The 22,030-nt window shown below is 37.2% G+C and overlaps 1 protein-coding gene across 2 annotated transcripts in view; it reads left to right on the top strand.

The window, feature by feature from the left end:
* The first annotated feature begins 676 nt into the window (after positions 1-676).
* Positions 677-22,030, top strand: part of LOC142351456 (uncharacterized) — a 285,637-nt gene continuing 264,283 nt past the window's right edge. For both annotated transcript variants that reach the window (XM_075403485.1, XM_075403476.1), the window contains exons 1-5: positions 677-765; positions 12,973-13,041; positions 14,219-14,285; positions 20,924-21,006; positions 21,519-21,740. In XM_075403485.1, the coding sequence (XP_075259600.1) occupies positions 748-765; positions 12,973-13,041; positions 14,219-14,285; positions 20,924-21,006; positions 21,519-21,740 (459 nt within the window). In that variant the 5' untranslated portion in view covers positions 677-747. The remainder of the gene's footprint in view (positions 766-12,972; positions 13,042-14,218; positions 14,286-20,923; positions 21,007-21,518; positions 21,741-22,030) is intronic.

The following is a 22,030-nucleotide window of genomic DNA, read 5'->3' as shown; positions in this document are numbered from 1 at the left end:
ATTAATGTTTGTTGTTGTGGTTTGATTTTGCCGTTCGTCTTCGCTCGCTTTCCTAATACAGGCGTATCTCATCAATCTAATACATCATTTTTTACTCTACTGAGTTAATTGCTTTGGAGGCTATCTTTTCGTTCATACACCAGTTTTTTTTTAAAAATACTTGAATTTTTTGTGTTTTTCTATCTGTTCCTCATTTGGTAGACAATTAAGCCAAAATTGTGGATGTGCGGGGTCGGAACCCTATGTGCGATCGCACATTACCGAGCCGCCTTATTAATATAGAAGGATAAAACTTAATGACATATTTCTGTAACAACCATTCCTTGAGTTTCGGTCAAATTTAAGTTATAATTTAAAAACTTGTCGGTTCGGTGATGGTGTGCCTTTTTTGTCACAATTGATAAATCGGTAATTAATAGAATTTACAGATGTGTAAATAAAGTAGCTTTGATAGAATCGCCAATTTAGTTAAATTATTTCTCTGTAATATCTCGTAAGAGAATTCATTTTTCACGACAAATTTCTTGATTTCATGCGCCTTTTTGCATTTTGAACCATTCTAATTAAAAATGTGAACAGCACTTTAAAATAAACTGAAGGAAATGTGTTCACGACAATAACATCTCTTAAAATTGAGAGTCAGAGTTTGTTCACATTCATTTAATTGGATGCAATAGAAGTTTGCATGCTCAAGTTGAAATGATCATTAAATTTTGTTGAAAAATCGCAAGCAGTTTCCATTAAGAGATGATCGCGCGATCAAAGGTAAGACAAAAAACTTTCAACTAAGAACGGAAAGTAAAATTGAAATACACTGGTTGACCAAAGTAAACGAAACGCATAGCATTCAATTTTACATGGTAAACTGCTTGATTTTATGGCCAATTATTCAACAATTTGACAAAGTAATATTGGCGTTTTCTTTTCATTTTTATATCACTCAACGCATATTCATCAGAAGTTTAGTAGATCTTAAATCACGAAAACTGATAAGCCTAATTACAGAAAAATTCCAGATAAAAGTTTGCCAGTTTTCTGTAAGCAGCAGTGAATAGAGTTCCACGTGAAATCTGTTCAGCGTGCTCATGCCTCCCTCAGTTCAAGCAAAAATGTTCATTGTGAGATCAACAACTTAATGATCACGTTTAACAGATTTCACGTGGAACTCAAGTCACTACTATTTACAGAAAACTGGCGAAATTCTACCTGGATTTTTTTGTAATTAAGCTCATCATATTTTGTGAGTTAAGATCTACTAAACTTCTGACGAACATGCGTCGATTGATAAAGAAATCAAAAGTACCCACCAATAATACTCTGTCTGAAATTGGCTTAAAGAGAAGTTTCACCAGATAAAATAGTTTTTGTGGGTTTACTTTTGTCAACGAGCGTACATTTGATATAGAAATGAATGGTTTTCAATACAATATACATATGTATATACAAATAATGCGCTTTTACAAAATACCACAACAGCGAAGTTTTGGAATAATACAAATATGACAAAAATAATTTGATACTTCACTGGCGTAAATTTTTTTTGGAATAAGATTTCCAGTTGAGTAATATTGCTTCGAAAATTGAATTGTTGCTTCCTAAAACTAGAGGTGCTAACTTACTACTTTTACTCTTCAGTATACAATTTACTAACCATTAAAGAAAATTGTTATAAAGAAGAAAATGTGTTTGGGGGGGGGGGGGGGGGTGAACATCGACTAACATACATGGGGGCAATAACGGAAAAGATCCACAGTTTCTTGAAATGTTTATTAATAAATTTGATAAAAATGAATTAGCTCTACATTATTAACAAAAGTATTGGGTAAAAACTCTGATAGAAATGTGCCACTTTTCCAATAAAAGAAGTAACTTGAGTTTCATGCAAAATCTGTTCAACTTGGTCACGCCTTTTTCGTTTTGAGCAAGTTTTTCTATTGTATGCTGAACTTCAAAAGTAAGTTAGCGCCTATTAGGTTTACTAAGTATTCTAGATAGACTTTCCCTAGATTTTTCTTGATTTAGAGCAGTAAAAACTTTGTCAAATTTTTGTCGACTCGTATAAATTTTAGAGAAAACAGAAATAGAGATCTTTTTAAAATGCTCCTCAAAATCAGGTAATTTTCTCTGCAATTTTTCGAACTGAACGTTTATTTTTTTGAACGGAAATAGATCAATTCAGAAAACCCCAGAAGGGTTCTTACACAGTCTATTCTGGATCAAGTAGGTCAGTTTTTTATGAGCATTGGTAAATTGAGTTGAATATCTGTTTAGTTTGTTTATAAAATTGTTAATTTCACCATGCTAACTTTTCCGTAAATTGATGGAGGCATGACCAATCTAAAGAGGCTTCACGTGGGACTCAAATTAGAGTTGCTAACCGAACACTGACAAGTTTTTATCTGTATGTAATTATGTTATGTTTTCTGAATTGATCTAATAAATTTCTCGTGATTATACGTCATTTAAACAATTTGTGTTAACGTATCAAACATACTTATGTAAAAATGATAAATTATGTCGAAGCTTCATGGTAAAATCAAAACTCTAAAACATGCATAACAACCGTTAAACATCGGAATTTGAGACAAATTACTTTGTTGAAACCACCAGTTTCAGTAATTAATTATTTATTAATTGCTCTCAAACGAAGTTTGTAGCAATTATATTAGTCCTGTCGGTCTTTTTTTAAACAGGTAGCGCCCAGCGGGCATTATGTGCTCTTAGAGCCTTTCAGGTCTGTTTCAGCACAAACTGTCTTGGAGACTTATACTTATATTTATGGTGTGAGGGGCGGTTCTTAGAGGTTGACAACCCCCCCCCCCTTTGTTGACCCCCCACCCCCACTATTGGCTCCACCCCCCCCCCCCACCGCGCTTTTGCCCCCCCCCCCCACCCAGTGCTCCCCCATCAGCCCCCGGTGCACCCCCCCCCGTGGCTAGCTACTGACCAAGCCAACCGCTCGCCGGTCGTTTGAGAGCAATTCGCCCGACGTTAGTCGGTTATGTTTAAAAGCCGCACAGCGATAGCTGGGGCTATTATTGGCCTTCTCTTGGTTTTTTTATTTCGTCGGCGCGGTTTTTGATACAACCATATGACGTCACAACCACTTCAAATCTGTTTTTTGTTCTTTCGTTCATGCAATTTCAACTGAAGTGCGTGTGTGACGTCATTTTTCGCTCTTAGTGGAGCGAGTTTTTTTGTTAATTCGCGTGATTAAATTTTTGGTCACATTTGACATACCTCAATCTCAAAAATGACTTCCTCACTTTGAAATTGACTTTTATTTACTTTAATTCAAATAGATAAGGTCAAATGGGTGTATGTCACTCTAAATGAAGGTTACTTGAGAGCAGCTAATAGAGGCAGCAAAAACTTATACAGATTTTTAATCAAAATATAACATATCAGCCTTCAATGAAAAGACGAGTTTTTTATCTGTCTTTTTTACTGTTTTTTTGATACTGCAGATCTACAAAGCTTTTGCGGCTATTTTCTGGCAATCTGCCAGCTATGTTTTATTTGCCGAGAAATACGCCGAATGCTGCAATTTTTCAAGGTACATAGTGTTTGAGTTTGCTAACTCACATCTGATTGAGTTTACTAACTCACATCTGATTTTGAGTACAAATGATTACCAGCTTTGATAATCCGGATGAAACATACCCAGCACTATCTCTTGGATTCCGTGACAACTTTTCAAATCTTTTACGGTTCAAAAATTTCATGTAAAAAATTTACTGCATTCTGACAGTTTTTGTTAAGTTGAGATTTGTGCTGATTTGTGCTGAATACTAGAAACTGACGTTATTCTGCTTGTGTGGTATTGCAATATATGCTTGCCCTCGTTACCAAAATAAGCACGATTGATCGTTGATGATACAGCGTCATTTCAATTAAAAAACAAAAGACTGACTCTTATAAAGGTTATTTTGTCAACTTTAAATACTTATGTGTCTAATCGTCATAAATTTGTCACTCAGATACATGAGTTTCCACATAAAAAAAATTTCAAAGTCAATCGGTATTTTATTTTGGCAATGAGATGGAGTTTAAGATCATTAAAGTTAATTAAGAACATTGTGCGGATATCTTGAAAACTCTAAGTAACATAGAGATTTCATTTTTTACAAAATCTTTCAAAAATTAGTTAAGAAAATAGCATGTATTATTATGCCAGAGAGTGAATTCCTACCTCTTTGGAAACTTTTGTGATTGTTAACTTTACTGCAAAATTTGAAAGTCGATCTCTTAAACATCGCAGCCTTTTGCAGAAAATCGCCAGGAACAAGATTTTTCTGTCGTTCAGTTTCTGTGCTCCTAATAATAAATTCATCGTATCATTTTTGATTTGTCTCCTTTTTTGTTGAAAATGTGGAAGTAAACTTTGTAAAAATTGTGTTTAGTTTACTCAAATTAATATGAAATCTGATTAGTTGCTCTCGAACGTGTGTGTAATTTTTATGCAAATTTTTGATTGACCGTTTTCTTCTGGAACATTCTTCCGATTTCACTTCTTGAGTGACTCATTCATGCTTTACTTTTTGATATTCTGTGTGATTTGAACTGCGCGCATTCAGAAATTTAGTCTTGCTAAATTTCTAATTGTGAACTATGAACTTACATAGCCCGTGTAACGTAGTGGTAAATGTCCCCGTCCTCCCTAGTCAGAGGTTTTGAACCCGAAAATTTATGCACCAACCATACGAGCCTATGACCTCATCTGAATTGTTTGCCTCACTTGTTGTTTAAGAGTAATTTGTTAGATCTTAGTTGGTGTACGTTTATCTTTGTACATTACATTGGAATAGTTTGTTACTAATGTAACAATCAATAGATAAAGAAAACAAGCAAGAAGTTGAGAATTTTACTGGTATCTGAAACGTTTGTTACCAAATTGTAATTTTCATAAGTTTATCGTGCAATCAATGTTTTATACAGTAAATAAAAAGGAATAGCTGAAACTGGATAACTTACTGATTTGAATAAATTTGACCTGAAATATTTTTTTCTCAATTCAAATATTGTTAAACGTTATCATAGAGTCTCTATTGAGTCTCTTTCCCCTTAAAAAGAAAATTACACCCGAGGAGACATTTCAGTTAGAAACAATAATTATTCTACACGTAGCATCAAAATTAGTCTGACTTGTGATATTTTCAACATTACGAAAATTTTAAAAGGTCACAATGCCAGTGCAATTTTTGTTGATGGACGTAAGAGCATTATCATGTTGAGTTGTTTCCAAATAGACTGATTTTGTAGTTGCCCAAAAACACTTGAAATATACGAATCGAGTTTTCTTCAAGATAGTACTCCGAAATTTTCTAAAAATTCAACAAATGATATACATATGATTACGCTTCAACTCATGTAATGCTAAGAAAGCAGAACTTAGAATGCCCCCCAAAACATTTCATTTGCCATTTTCAAATGCAACGTGATTCTTTAAATTTGCTAAATACGGCAAAATTACCAAAGTTTAGTTGTGCGACCCTAGACCGTTTAAGATTTGAGTGTTCTAATTGTATTTGGAAAAAAAATCGATTATTTTGTCCAATTTGAATGTCAAAAGTAGAAATGCACATGCGTAGCGCTTAATTTCTCCTAAACTAAAATTTAAAATTTTGCCTGAATTTAGAAGCAATTCCGGTCAAGTTTAGAAACGTTTTGAAAACCATTAAACACATGTTAATAGTCTGGCTTAATGCTGAAATCTAAACAATGTTCTATAAAAAAACTGCCATATATCCGACTTCAAATTTAATGAACTAAATTTAACTACACTGTTTGTCAGTATGCAGTTGTTTCAAAGAATATTCTACATTTTAAACTAAAATTAGTTAATCACGGAAACTTTTGTAGCAATTATTTCAATACCGTTTTAATAATTAATTTGCAAATTTTCCCAATTGATGAATTTTTTACCGGACTATTTTGAATTTGGTTTCCATAAAAAGGTTGAACTACCATTTTATAGGTGCAAGAACTTTAGGTAATAATTGTATGTTTCACAAAAGCTGCTCAGGTCAAAAATAAAGATCTGCTTAGACCGATTAGTCACTTATTTTTAAATATTAATTTGAAAAATTGGCATTTTAAAAACTGTATTGGTTTCCTTATCGCAATTTCGCAACAACATCAGGCATCTGAGACCTCTGATTGTGAACTGATATAAAATGCTCTTTTTATTGTTTGTGATTGAGTTACAAATAATATTTTTTTTCAATGAAAAGACTCGTCCTTCAAATTTGTCATTCAGTTCAAATGTAGTTGAAATTTTTTTTTAATCTTTTAAGCTAGGAGAGTGAGGGGCAAAACCAAAACTTACGTAAAATTTAGTTTCAATGTGTTTTTTGGTTTTCTTCAAGTACCTCCAGGATGTGGAGGTAATCCCCACACATATGCCAAGGAGTGAACGAAAACGCTCAAATGAAGTTTGAAATAATTATGTTAGTCTTTTTAATTGCTCTCAAACGAAGTTTGTAGCAATTATATTAGTCCTGTCGGTCTTTTTTTATGCGATTTTTCGCTTGACCAATTTTTCGTCTGACGCTTTGATTTTTCGTCCTCAAAAACGGGATAAACAGGTAGCGCCCAGCGCGGGCATTATGTGCTCTTAGAGCCTTTCAGGTCTGTTTCAGCTCAAACTGTCTTGGAGACTTATACTTATACTTATGGTGTGAGGGGCGGTTCTTAGAGGTTGACACCCCCCCCCCTTTGCTGACCCCCCACCCCCACTATTGGCTCCACCCCCCACCCCACCGCGCTTTTGCCCCCCCCCCCCCACCGCGCTTTTGCCCCCCCCCACCCAGTGCTGCCCCCATCAGCCCCCGGTGCACCCCCCCCCCGTGGCTAGCTACTGACCAAGCCAACCGCTCGCCGGTCGTTTGAGAGCAATTCGCCCGACGTTAGTCGGTTATGTTTTGCTTTTTGTTGCAGTTTTTTAAACAAACAGTTTTTAGTTGACCGTATTCCCCAAATCCACTTGAGTTGGTATAACAACTGGTCTCTGCCCACTTTACATTCTTGTACTTCATGTTTGACCCCTAATCTCTCACCGAATAAAGCGAGCTGCTACTAATGCTAAAACCTCAACAATAGTTTCTCATAGCAAATCTTGCAATCCTAGACGCATATACTTTTTCATAGTATATCACAATTATATGCGCCAGAAGAGCAAACATTGTTCCAACTGTATATTTGTTACAAAAGCTGCTCTTTCGTTTTTGCAGCAGCAGCTTTTGCTGGGTTCTGATATTACTTAATTTCTTAATTGCTCTGAAACAAAATTTCAATCAATCATTGCATTCGTATGGGCTTTTTTTAGTCAAAATTTATATAGGACTATTTTGATGTTCCTATTAATTTTTGCGTCTTTGATTTTTGGAATTGAAATTTTCAAATTTAAATCTTAATTTCTTACTCATTCAAGTATAAAAGCAGTTGCCTGCGTCGCGTTTCTTCGAAAAAATAATGTAGGAATTATATTGAATAGCCGCGAAGACATTTTTCAGCGCGAAGTGCCCGCATCTTATAGTTTTGAATGCGATAAAAGCGGTGAATGTTTGTAAGAGGTAAGGTTAGTGTTGAAATTTTTATTTTGACAACACTCGAAAACATCAAATCTTACTAAAATTTACCGCAGAAAACATTTAGTAATTTTTAATGGTGAATTGACGTAAGATGTGCGGTCTTTAGTAGTGTAAGTTTTGTTTTCAGCGTTTTTACTACATTCAAGGGTAAAGAGCAATTCTTACAACTATTCACCGCATTAACTGCATTTTTTTTTACAGTTTTGGCGATTTGTGACTTCAGCGTTGATACTTCGACCCGGGTGAGTTCATTTCCCGGTTAAGTAAAATTTGAACGAAAAGATCGCCATAATTGGTATCAATTTATCACTTTCAATCCTAATAGTGCTGTATAATGAACTCTGATAACATCATATAAACAATGTGAAATTGTTGCTCCCATGGCTAAAACGAGACACAATCACCTCTCTGTATTTTTGATAAACTGGTAAAGCCCTAGGGCACCGCAAGTTTATGCCCTGCACAGCAGAACGCAGACTCCAGCCCCCCCCCCCCACCCATCCAGTCAGGTTAGCTTCTTTAAACAGCGAACTGACCTTCAATGAGCGGTTGCGCTTAGCTTAAACGTTTTAGAACTTCGTTGCGCTTCAAACATTCTCTATTTAAAACATTACAGCCTACGTTTTTTTTCTTCGAACTTTATCTTTCATTTAAGATCAAATATTTTTTTGTTAATTGATAATGGATGTCAACATTGAAAACGTTATCAACCAAATACCTGAGGAATCAACGAGGGCTGCTATCAGGACAGTTGTGGAGATGGTTAGGGCTCAAAAAGAAGAAACCAACAAGCAACTAGCTGAAGTTTGGGACTTCATTTCTGCAATTGATGTCAGGTTAAGGCATCAAGAAAGGTATCTGAGCAAGGATTCAATTATAATTGATAACCCACCCTTTGATGCGCGAAATCCGGACAGTTTTCTCAAAGAACTGTTGGTTTCTTGAATCGACTATACAAAAAAGATGACGTACAAATAACTGAAAGCCGATTAAAGGCTTTTCATATTCTACCGGGACCAGGACCTTTGCTAAACAATCTGATGCCATCAACCATTAAAAAATTTGTGCATTTCAATGACAAGATTGAAATTTACAAAAACAGAAGAATGCTCAAAACTCTGAAAAACGACCTAAATGGAAAAAACATATGGATGAAAGAGCGATTGCCACCATTGGATATGTTTATCAAGAAACTTGCTGTGAATAAAAACTTAATTACTGTGACTAACAACTGTCAGGTTTCAGTTTAATGTAAAGGCACTAATGGAAATAACAAATACGTGAAAGTAAATGATGCAATTGATCTCGAAAATCTGCAAAATACTGTCATGGCAAATATGGATAGAACAGGCGCAAATGCAATTGCACTAAAAAACACTCATAAACGCATGCATCGAGAAATATTGATTGATGAGGAACGAGTATTAAGACTATATGCGTCCTTGTCACCTGAGCAAAATAAATGATGGGAGAAAAATTGGGTGCTGAGTAAATGTTTATACAATGTTTGCCTTGTGTTAACATATAATTGACGCTAGCTTCAATTGTTGTCCTCGTGTTACTGAGTTGTGTAATCCTAAACTTTTCGTTTGATGAATCATATAAATTCTATAGAACTAAATATTTTCTGTTGTCTCGGAGCAAAATATGAAAATTAGGAAAGGGTAAAAAAAAACCTCATATTTCATACTATTTTTTGTTAGTTGAACATTCAATTGAGCTAGGCATAAAAAACACTTGCAATTAAACTGGATAATTTTTAACTTTTTTATCTGTCTGTGATTTTGTTTGGTAGAAGACGGATTCATAGGTAAAAAAACAAATACTGCGACTTCCGCGGAAAATGTTCTTTCTATTGCTCGTTAGAAAAAACTAAAAGCCAGTCCATTTGGTCTTGCGACTTTCGCGAGAATCCAGAACGGCAAACCCTTATTCAAATCAGTTACTATAAACAGCTACTGCGAATTCCGCAGTCTGCTAGCATTTTTTTCAAAAAAAAAGAAATAACCAGATTTTTTTCATTGAAACGCAAGGATTTATTCGGATGTTGCGACTTACGCAATTTCTGACATCCTTTTGTGATAAGACAAAATGTCGAAAAGTAAACTTATTAAGTGAAATGATAACAAACCTTAAAAATTGAAGAACGTAAATCTTCATCAAATCTCAGCGCGCGAAGATTCTTAATGCTCATGGAGTTTACAATTTTTCTTCAAAATGTACGATCGATACACAAAAACTTTGAACTGCTAGAAGTTTTGATTGAAAGTGTACAATCCAAACCTACTGTTACAGCTCTCACTGAAACATGGTGCAAAGAAAATTGTTCACCAAATGCATACAATTTAAATGGGTATGGAAAATTGCTTCGATGTGACAGAGAAACGAGAGGAGGGGGTGTAGCTCTTTATGTTGGTAATAAGTATGAAAGTAACGAAGTAAAGAAAACAACAAACAAACATGTACAAGTTTTGACCACGCAATAGCACTCCGAGAAAGAGAGAATTTATGTGACTGTACTGTATAAGGCACCCAATTACGCAATTGATAGTTTTGTAGAAGTACTAGATACTCATTTTACTGATCTAAATACTCTTGATTATACACACATAGTTTGTGGTGATTTTAACGTAGACATGTTAATATCAAGTCGAAATGCTGAAAAAGTTTGCGATTATTTTCGTTCACTAGGTCTGGAACTTTGTTTTAATCAGGGTTTTTGTACTCGTGAAACCAGACAATCTAAAACAGCAATTGACTTGTTTTTTTCAAACATTGAAAGTGAAACTAAAATTATCAAAAGCGACTTAACTGACCACTATACTGTTATCTTTACTTCTCAAAAATTGTTTTTGGAAGTAAAAAAAGAAAAAACCTTCGTTTTGAATCAGCTACACAAACTGTCTGACGAGGAAGTTAGAATAGATGTCAAATTTGAAGTTTTCAAAAACTGCAGAAAAATAAAAAATGATTTGGAATCTGTAGCAATTGATGAGTGTTTTTCTTTAATTCAAGAAATTGTTTATGAAGCGAAAGAAAAAATTATTCCCGCTAAGGAAGTAACCACTAACAATTTTAAAAGGGATAAACAATGGGTCAACAATCATGTGAAGAATTTAGCTACAAAGAAACGTAAACTTTGGCAGAAATACATTGCAACAGGCAGAGCGGAAGTGAAAGAACAACATCGTGTGCTGAGTAATAGACTTAAAGCTCTATGCAGGTTGCATAAAACAAACTTTTTTGAGCAAAAAGTAAGCAGTCAGAAAAACTCGAAAACACTTTTTACCTTAGTGAAAGATATCAAAGAAGAAAAACAAAACCATATTTGCCAGGTTGATGTGGATAAGTTGAATTATTTTTTTGTTACTATTGGCAGAGAATTAGAAAAACGTCACAAAGAAGTTGATTACCTGAAGACAGTGAAAACCATTCAAAGCAGTATAGTTCTCGAAAAGACGTCAAGCACAGAAGTTTTCAATATCATTAAAAATTTGAAAAGCAAAAAAACAACTGATTGCTACAAATTAAGTAATGTTCTCCTAAAGTCAGTAAATCATGCAGTTTGTGAACCACTAACAATTTTATTCAACAGATGCTTACAACAGCAATATTTTCCAAAATGCTTAAAAGTAGCAAAAGTTTTCCCTCTCTACAAAACCAAAGGCAACAAATTGGATCCATCGAACTATAGACCTATATCACTATTGCCAGTCTTCGGGAAAGTTCTTGAAAAAATATTATACAGAAGATTTATTGGTTTTCTTAGAAAATATGACGTTTTATCAAAAGAACAATTTGGGTTTCAATCAAAGAAAAGTACAATTGATGCTGTAATGGAAGTTGTTGAATATTTAAGGAATAACATGAATAAACAAGAACCGACGTGCTGTGCTTTCATTGATCTGACAAAGGCTTTTGATACAGTGAATCACAGTTACCTACTAACCAAATGTTACAAATATGTATTGCGCGGACCTGCTCACAACATTTTGAAGTCTTTTCTAGAAGATAGGAAACAATATGTTGAAATTGGAAATAAGAAATCGGATAAACTACTGGTAAACTGTGGCGTCCCACAAGGCTCAGTACTGGGTCCTCTACTGTTTTTGATATATATTAACGACCTTCCATCAGTTTGCAATGATAACAAAGTAACCTTATTTGCTGATGACACTAACATTTATGGATCGCTAAAAAATGGAAACGAAAACTACAAAAATTGCCTAACAAGAGTTTTTGAATGGATGACAGCAAACAAATTAACAATTAATGATGAAAAATCGTCTTTAATGATGACCAATGAAAAGAACACATGTGATCACCTAGAAATACTTAACCACAAATTGAAGATTAGTGAAAATTTGAAATATTTAGGGGTTTATTTAGACAACCAGCTAAACTTTAAGGAACACATTAAACAAGTTAAGATCAAATTAACTCAAGTCTCAGCCGCTATGTTCCAATTCAAAAAATTTTTTCGACGACCAACACTTGTGAAGTTATATAAAACTTATGTCCAGCCCATTGTGCAATGTGGTGTCTTAGTTTACGGCTGTGGCAACAAGACAGATCTTAAGAAAATTGATTGGGCACAAAACAGGATATAACGGTTAATTTTTTCATTAAAAAAGGGGGTTGATTTGTCAGAAATTAGGCAGAACTTCAAAATCTTCTCAGTTTTTGAGCTCCATGTATATGAGCTATTGAAACAACTAGTAAAAAACATAAGTATGTCAGAAAGCAAAAAATTTAAAAACGCGAATAATATCGGATAACGAATTGAATGCAGTACTTTCAACAGAACATAGAATTAAGAAATTGAAAACAATAAACAAAAACACTACACATGTAAGAAAATCAATAACTGAACGTGTAAGAAATCTTTTCAACATAATCGCAAGACTTGATTTTTCATTTATTCAAGAAATTGTAAATTTAAAAACAGAAGGAACGGAATGTTTCTTACATATGTTTCGAGATAATTATATTTTACTAAATAAAGAATTATTGAATGCATTTTGGTGAAAAAAAAATAATAAAAAAATAGGCTTATTTGACAATTCCTATATATATAAAAACTTGAATATGCAGTCAGTCTTTACACTAGCTAGTTCATATTTTGCTCTGGAGGCACCACTTGACAGGCCAACGGCCTTTTTGGTGCTCTCTCTCGAATGATCACAATTTGTTGTTACGAAAGAAGTTGTTTTGTATAATGACTGTATTTGATCATTCAGAAAAATTCATTATTATTATTATTATAAACTTAAGCTAGCTACAACAAACAAAGCCAGCCCCCTTCCACCCCCCCCCCCCCTCGGGCAGTGGCTTGAGAGCAATTCGTCCGACGTTAATTGGTTGTGGTTATTTATTTTAGCTAAGTCTGTTGACTGTGATACTTTTGTGGAGTCAACAGCTCATCGTCACAGGACAGAAGACGTCTACAGTAAGTAATTCAGTTTTGTAGTATTTTGGCTTAAATAGCGGATGAATTTGAACAAAGGAATACAGAAGCAGCAAAAACAAATCTGTGATTCATTGATTATCCTTATGTCTGAAAGTAATATATTATATTACAGTCAGGAAAATTTTTCGTTCTAGTAAAGCGCGAGTTAGAATAAAAAAAATCATGTACAGTTTACCCAAGATATAAATCATCTACAGGAACCTTTCACATTTTTTTATTTCCCATTATAGCACACCCCTCCCCCAACAAAATTACAATCCCCAATATGATCATTTTACCATGATTGGTGGCTATACGTTCAATGACTACTAAGCTAGGGGATGGAGGTATAATTGGAAAGACCTCTCATTTTTGTGGCAGTTTAGAGTAACAGAACAGCTATAACTGTGTGATAGCTTTACACGCGTCAATTATATTCCTTGGTTGCGGAATTCGATGACACGCGAGAAAGGCGGACACATATTTGTCACTATTGTCCGGAAATTTGCGTCACTAACATCCGCCTTAAGGTAACTACTTTCCGCGCAAGGATTCTAAAGCTGATTAAAGGAGAAAAGGTGGGATAAAATTAGTTCCTCCTATCATAATGCAGTGAGGGCTAATTATAATATTAATTCGTCAAAGTTTTGAATATATATTAAAGTTTAAAATTCAGTGATTACGATAACCCTGATCACAAATTGCAAAATTGATGACATAAAAACGTGATTTTTCCGAGATCAGTGACCGAATTTTGTAAAGATTGTACGCATTTTTGTTGTCACTGTTGTCCACAGTTTAACCATTTTTCTACCACGCGATAATGGGTGACAAAATGTTGTCACTCTTGTTCCCAAACGCGTACTCTGCTGAATTTGTAGGATTCGTGACGTAATGAAGAGTTCATATATGAATTCATGCGGCAATCGTACAAAGCCATATGATTTCCAGGAAATTGTACAAGGATCGTACTCAAAAATAGCGTATGATTTGTATGACATCATATATGATGCTTTTATGATTATTATGAAGAGGCAGCCCGGGAGGATCAGGGTATAAAAATCTCATCCTGGGTGGTATTCCGAACAAATTCCAACTCAATGTCAATGACCATTAAGAAATGCAATATCCTCTAAAGATCTAGCTGTTCATTAATTTGTACAAACGTGAATTTCAGAGTAGACCAAAAGATGGATATCTGGTGGCATATCCCAATCGATGGATGCTCAACTGTCGAGATTATGGTTAGTGTGATATTATACTTACTGTTATAAACTAATAAAGTTATAGTAATAAATTTTTGCTCATCATTGTCGAAGCCTCAGCGGCTGTCAGCGTGTAGTTTTGTCATTAATAATAATAATAATTCTGGTTCCTGCGCAATCGCAGTCGAACAGCATTCGGCCACAGCGACCCTTTTTCTTATTATTCCCACATTTCAGACTGTTCTTTTATAAGCTTTTCTCTTTTTTTGGTGACTATGGCCACTTTTTGTGCGTCTGAAATTTCACGTGGTACCATCATTGCAGCCAACATTGGTCAGGGTATTGTCAACCTGAAGCTATGGATAAGTTAGAGCTCGTCCTCACACAGACAGCTTCACTGAGGTAGAGGATTGAACTCTCAATCATTGGCTTGTGAATCACACTCCTTACCTCTCGGCTATCACACCACGTATGGTTTTACTGGCTTTATTTTGTCACTTGGCAACAGATATGAAACCTTGACGAAAAAGAAAGAAGAACGAGAGAATGAGTTATAAGATGTTTGAGATCTTGAGACCATTTGTTGTAGCACACTATGCTTGCTAGTAAGACATGTTGGTTTGAATCCAGAACTGGTCCATTATTACATGGTGTGCCTAGACTCCCCTATCAGAACATGAAATAAAAATTCAGATCTGTCATTTTTTCATTGACTTTCATTAGTTTTCTTGAGCCGGAATTTGAGTAGTATATAATATGTCCTATGCGACCACTTTCCAAACGAAAGATGATCGCATAGCACATATTATACACTACTAATATGAATAATGCAATAACACAGAAAAAAGTCGATCTGTTTTTTTGTGCAGTTGAACGTTCTCTTAGAATATCGATAACACTATAGTCTTAAACTTAGTGAGAATTAGAAAGAAAGTTTGACTTACCAGATTAGAAAGACAAGCAATTTGACTTCGATCAAAGAAATTATATAAATGAATCGTCAAGAAATGGTGCTGAGAATCAATATTCGGTTCAAATTGGTGAATCTAGATAACTATTATTAGAGTTAGATTAATTGATGTAAAATCTTCCCAGCATGTATTAAATGATGATGATATCTCCGGAAGTGTGAATGATTCTTAGAAAAGTGCAAATGCATTCCATTTATGGTTCCCTTTGCGACTGATTTGCAGAAGCAAACCATATTGGGTAACCCTTGCGACCCCCACTATAAATCACGGTGCTAAGATTAGTTTTGTATCTTGACTTTTTCACACTGATAATGGGTATGTATACAGCTGATTTTTGAGTCCTTTTTCATCCCCAAATTTAAATCACCATCTTGATCTAATAATCAGACCTCTCCTGTAAATCTCTAAATTCTACTGTAAAATATCATTTTGTTATTCACTCATATTTGAGAAATTAATTCTTTTACTTAGTTAAAAACGCTTTTTATTCCGCTTGCGAAAGTCCATAACCCAACAGGTTATGGGCCCAGCATTTTTCTAAGTCATAAAATTATTTTCCAAAACAAAACTGATTTGTTGTTGAAAGTCATAATCCTTTTCTGCTTAGTACCTTTTCTTTTCACAACTGTTTTGCCTGCTCAAACTCCAATGGATCAACAGACAGTGAAGCTGCTGACCTACACAGGAAAGGCACAGGACTTTCCAATCTGGAGCGCAAGATTTGTGGCGATGATGCAGACGAAGGGACTCTACAAATCACTACTGGGGACAGAGGAGCAATCCAATGAGCCTGCGCCAATGGCCAATGGAGCAACCAATGATGAGAAGAAGAACCACAAGGTGCTGAAGGATGCATATGAGAAGGAAGTCGCAGACATCAAGGAGAAACGGAACAATGTGTGTTGCCATCTGGTACTGACTCTAGATGCAACAACCCTCATGCTGATGAGACATGACTGTGTGGGAGATGATGGCATTGGAGATGGAGCAAAGGCTTGGAAGCTTTTGCAAGAGAGATTTCAGAGTGTGGAGACGCCGAAAGTGGTGACTTTAGTGGCACAGCTTGCTCGACTGCAGCTCGAGGATTCTAAGGATTTGGACAGCTTCTTCATCAGAGGACAGGAGTTGCTCACAAGGCTACAAGAAGCAGGGGAAGCATTCTCAGAGACCCTCTTCAACGCCTTGGTCCTCAATGGTCTGCCAATGAGGTATGAAAGCTTTGTTATACAGGAAAGCTTCAACCCGGCAACGAACTTCACAGAGTTGAGGAATAGGCTGCAAAACTTTCATGAGAGGACGGTGCGGAGACAAGGGACAAAGTGGTTCAGTGGCGCTGGCAATGAAGCGTGATTTCAAGAAGGGATCCAAGAAACGAAACTGCTTTGTGTGCGGGATCCCTGGACACTTTGCAAAGGACTGCAGGAAGAAGGAGACAGCACAATGCAGCAAGTGTGGTGAGAAGGGTCACCTAGACAGGGCAAGCAAGAGACAAAGAGATGGAGGCAAACATGAGTCAGTGGCAATGGATCCAACATTGGCTACACCAGACGAGGAATGCTGGGCAGCTCTTACCCAGTGGAAGACAGCAGTCATGCTAGTGGAAAGTGGTTGTACAGATCACATAGTGACGAACATCGATGCATTCGTGGACTTTGTGCCCATTCAATCAGTGATCAGAAATCCCAACGGAGAGGCTTCCAGAGTGGTGGGCAGAGGCTGTGTGAGGATCAGCATACCTTCAAACAAAGGGGAACTCCAATGCGAACTCAAAAATGTTTTGTGTGCCAGAACATTCTTCAAACCTCCTAATAGTCTCAAGATGCACGGATTGGGGACATAGCTTCACTTTCGAGAGAGGAAACAGCTGCATGAAACTCCAGAAGGGAACTCGGGCAAAATTAACACAAGAAAATAATTTGTTTTACTTACCCAGCAGCGTTCTAGAATTCAAGATGAGTTCCAACAGCGTGAACTTGACAGTGCAAGGAAGTGGCACAGACGATTGGGTCATTTGAATCAAGCGGATGTGGTCAGGAATGCACCAGAGACAGTGGGGGAACTCGATTATGTATGCAATGTGTGTGCATTGGCCAAGATCACAAAGACTCCAGTACCAAGAGTGGCAGAGACCCAAGCAGAAGAGAAGCTGGAGAGGGTGTTCACAGACGTGATGGGATCTTTCAGAGTAGAGTCACTGTCAGGGTTCCGGTTCTGCATAGTGTTTGCAGACCAGTACACGAAGTTTGTATTTGTGGAATTGCTTAAGGCAAAGAGTGAAGCATTGGCCAGCCTGAAGAAATTTGTTCTCAGTGTGGGGACGCCGAAGAAGCTGAGGCAAGACAATGCGAAGGAGTTTCTCTCAGATCAGTTCAAGACGTACTGCTTAGATGCAGGCATTCTACAGGAAAAGACCATACCAGAGACGCCACAACAGAATGGGTTAGCTGAGAGGTGCAACAGGACACTGCTGGAGATGGCAAGATGTTTGCTCATTGAATCAGGACTTCCCAAGATGATGTGGGGAGCAGCAATTTCTCACGCATCAAGGATCAGAAACTTGGTTGTGAGACGAGGAGAAGAAAAATGCCCATCAGAGCTGATGAGAGGTATAAAACCTAAGCTTCCAATTAGTAAATTATCTATTTTTGGTTGCACAGTTTTCATGAGGAAGGCACTGGAAGGAAAGTTTGTGGGTTACAGTGAAGGAGAAAACGGATACCTGGTGTACATACCCATGACACGCAAGATGATGGCAGTTCGAGATGTGATCATCAAGGAGTCTGAAGTGGGCTCAATCCCTGACAACAAAGAAACAGCTGACCTACTAGATGATGGGTCGGAACTGGGAATCTGGCACGCAGATGATGGTCATCAAGACGATGACAACAGAGAACGACAGGACACATCTACTGCAAAAAAGGAGGAGTGGCATGACGCAGGGAGCGTGAATACTCAAGAAACAACACTGAGACAAGAGGCCTCGGAAGTTGGAGAAACAGCACTAGATGAAAGATCTACAGCAACAAGAGGGAGTCACAGGGACTCAGAGTTACTGGAAGAGAGTGACACAGAAGACTTCTCACAGTTAAAGACAGTTGGCTTCAATGAAGATGCACTGGAACACGCGGACAGAGCAGAGCCCAGACGAGGAACACGAGCAAGGAATGTTCCGCATTTTTTTGGAGAAGTCAGGACCCATCTTGCTGTGACTGAGGGCGAATATGTGGAACCCAAAACAGTCTACGAAGCCAAGCAAGGTGACGATTGGGACCAGTGGCACCGGGCAAGTAAGGACGAGGTCAAGGCACTCCAAGACAACGAGACTTGGAACCTAGTGAGACCACCCACAGACAGGAACGTCATACCGGGCAAAAGGGTCTACAAAGTGAAATTGGGACCCAGTGGTCAAGTGGACAAATACAAAGCGCGCTATGTGGCGAAAGGCTTCAAACAAGTGGAAGGACTGGACTACTTCGAGACTTTTGCGCCTACCTGCAAGCCAGAGACATTCAGGATTCTACTTCAGCTATCAGCGAAGCAGGGCCATGTGATGCACCAATTTGATGTCAAGACTGCTTTCCTGCACTCACCAATCGAGGAAGAAGTGTATCTGGAACAGCCACAGGAGTTTGTAAAACACGGATCAGTTGGGGAGAAGTTAGTATGTCGACTAAATAAATCAATTTATTTTTTGAAACAGGCTGCTAACAACTGGTACAAAGAGCTGGCAAACTTCCTATTGAGACAGGGGTTCACCAGAAGCAGGAACGATCACTGTTTGTTCGCAAGATCAGAGGCAGAGGATCACCCCTTCATCTTGGTCTGGGTTGACGACATCATAGTAGCATCAAGAAGTGTGACAGTGGTCTCTGTCTTCAAGAAGGCACTAGAAGCAACCTTTCACGTGGAAGACAGAGGGAGACTACACTGGTTTCTGGGTCTAAGAATCAGACGAGAAGAGGGCAAAGTCACAGTCGACCAAGAACGCTACATAGAAACAATGCTTGAGCGGTTTCAAATGGATCAATGCAAACCCCCAAGAACTCCAGCTCATTTGAATTTGAAACTTCAGACAGCACAGAACGGAGACGAAGAAGTGGACCAGAGGATCTAGAGAAGCTTGGTTGGATCACTTCTGTATCTGGCCAAACAGACGAGGCCAGACATCATGTTCACAGTCAACATTCTATCGAGACACATGAATGCACCTACCAATCAACACTGGATGTGCGGAAAACGACTTCTGCGATATCTTCAAGGTTCAAAAGGTTTAAAACTTACTTACACAAAAGAGGCTAGTTATGATTTAGTGGGGGAAAGTGATGCAGACTGGTCTGGAGACGTGAACGACAGAAAATCAACAACGGGCTATTACTTCATGCTCAACGGACGTGGCGCAGCACTCAGCTGGGGTGTCAAGAAGCAGGCCACAGTTGCTCTTTCTTCATCAGAAGCAGAATATCAGGGCATGGCAGCAGCAGTTCAGGAAGCACTCTACCTGAAACAACTTCTAGAGGATTTTGGCATCCAACAGAAACGTCCAATAGCAATTGGAGAAGACAACCAAAGTTGTATCAGACTCTGCCAAAACCCATTCATGCACAAAAGGAGCAAGCACATCGAAAAAAAGTTTCACTTCATCCGGACAAGACGGAGGATGGGACTATTTCAATTCATTACGTCCCTACAGACAAAATGGCAGCGGATATCTTCACAAAGTCCTTCTCCGTTTCGAAAGTGGAAACATTCAGAGCATATTTGATGGGAACAGATTCTACGCAATCAGCTCAAGTCTGAGTGGGGGTGTTAGAATATCGATCAAACTATAGTCTTAAACTTAGTGAGAATTAGAAAGAAAGTTTGACTTACCAGATTAGAAAGACAAGCAATTTGACTTCGATCAAAGAAATTATATAAATGAATCGTCAAGAAATGGTGCTGAGAATCAATATTCGGTTCAAATTGGTGAATCTAGATAACTATTATTAGAGTTAGATTAATTGATGTAAAATCTTCCCAGCATGTATTAAATGATGATGATATCTCCGGAAGTGTGAATGATTCTTAGAAAAGTGCAAATGCATTCCATTTATGGTTCCCTTTGCGACTGATTTGCAGAAGCAAACCATATTGGGTAACCCTTGCGACCCCCACTATAAATCATGGTGCTAAGATTAGTTTTGTATCTTGACTTTTTCACACTGATAATGGGTATATATACAGCTGATTTTTGAGTCCTTTTTCATCCCCAAATTCAAATCACCATCTTGATTTAATAATCAGACCTCTCCTGTAAACCTCTAAATTCTACTGTAAAATATCATTTTGTTGTTCTCTCATATTTGGAAATTAATTCTTTTACTTAGTTAAAAACGCTTTTTATTCCGCTTGCGAAAGTCCATAACCCAACACGTTCAAAATGACCTTTTTGCTGTTCTTAAAATCTATTAAAAATATGTTGGGATTATTTAGTTTGATTTGGAGTTTGAATCACGGGCTCGGGCGGATTTCAGAAATATTTTTGAAGCCGCGTTTTTTAGCAGCAAAAGCGTTGAAAGACGTGAGTTTGTAAACGAAACGCCATTTTACCGGTAAAAGAGACCACCTCGCATTCCCCGCGTCTTCTCTTGAATTTTGAGGCGAATTCTTACAATGTTTAGCGTTTATTACCGCTGACAAATCAACCCCGCGGGTATGATGTTTCAGACTGCCTGTGCTTCATGATTCCCTACATACCGAAGCCATTCGTAATGAATAACGACACTGTTGTGTCCTTCGCCGATCCACAGGTTAGTCAAAAGAGCACATCGATTCATCAAGTGAACGTAACCAAATGCTGGTCTTAATCATAATACCGTAATTAATAAATACTCTCCTGTAATTTTTTACGTATCCGTGCAGAGTCACAGAGTGAAAGGACTTCTATTGAGACTCAGATGTGAGTGAGAAATGACCTCTGATCAGATGACCTCAGCTTCCTTTTATGATCAGACTACATACTTGGTTGGCTTTATAATCTATGATAAATTACCCCCTGAGGGCCTAAGATTAGACTGTGTCGAAGGTCTAATTTATCTATAATTTTTGCTTATGGAGTTTACAGAAATGTTCGAATGGCATAAATAAACCAGAGCTTGAACAGATTGCTTGAATTGAAGGTTATCACGGTTGTTATCGCCATCGAGAAGTAATTAAACTGCGAGATCAAACAAGCGTAGTCACAACGAGATTTGATAATTTTATCAGATATTTTACGCCAAAAATGAAATCTAGTTGTTGGGAAAAAAGCATGCAATTTTAGGCACTCTTCGGAACATCAGGAGCGTTAAGAGCAAACGGGGTTAAATTGAGTGAAAACTGCCGCTACCTCAGTCACGTGACTTCTAAGATAGAGAATTCTTACTGTGATGTTGTGGGAGATATGGACACCTCTCTTGAATTGGGAAAGGCTGCCGAGCAAATGAACGACTGCCAAAAAATGTGGGCGGATCTACAACATGAGTTGGATCACATTCTCGATGAAGTGAGGCATAAACACCCTAGTCAAGACCTAGACCCTTTAATAGAGTCAAAAGTATATGGAAAGGGTAGACAAAAATAAAGTAACAATTGATGATCCAGAAAAGCAGAGTTTGTTCTTAAAGTCTAGGAAACGTGGTCTTTTCATGGCCTATTTCGATCGAGCACGCTATAAACTACTCAGATGACAACTCGTTACAGCCTATTATCTTGTCTTTGTGATTCTATTGAAAGATTAATGGCTCTCAAAAAAGTTTAGCTATTATTTTTCGTCATCTCGACATTTCTTAATGC

The sequence above is a fragment of the Convolutriloba macropyga genome, chromosome 1 (assembly GCF_964194025.1).
Source record: "Convolutriloba macropyga chromosome 1, txConMacr16.3, whole genome shotgun sequence".
NCBI lineage: Eukaryota > Metazoa > Xenacoelomorpha > Acoela > Convolutidae > Convolutriloba > Convolutriloba macropyga.
The sequence above is the reverse complement of the archived record's forward strand: the minus strand, read 5'-3'. Positions and strand labels throughout refer to the sequence as shown.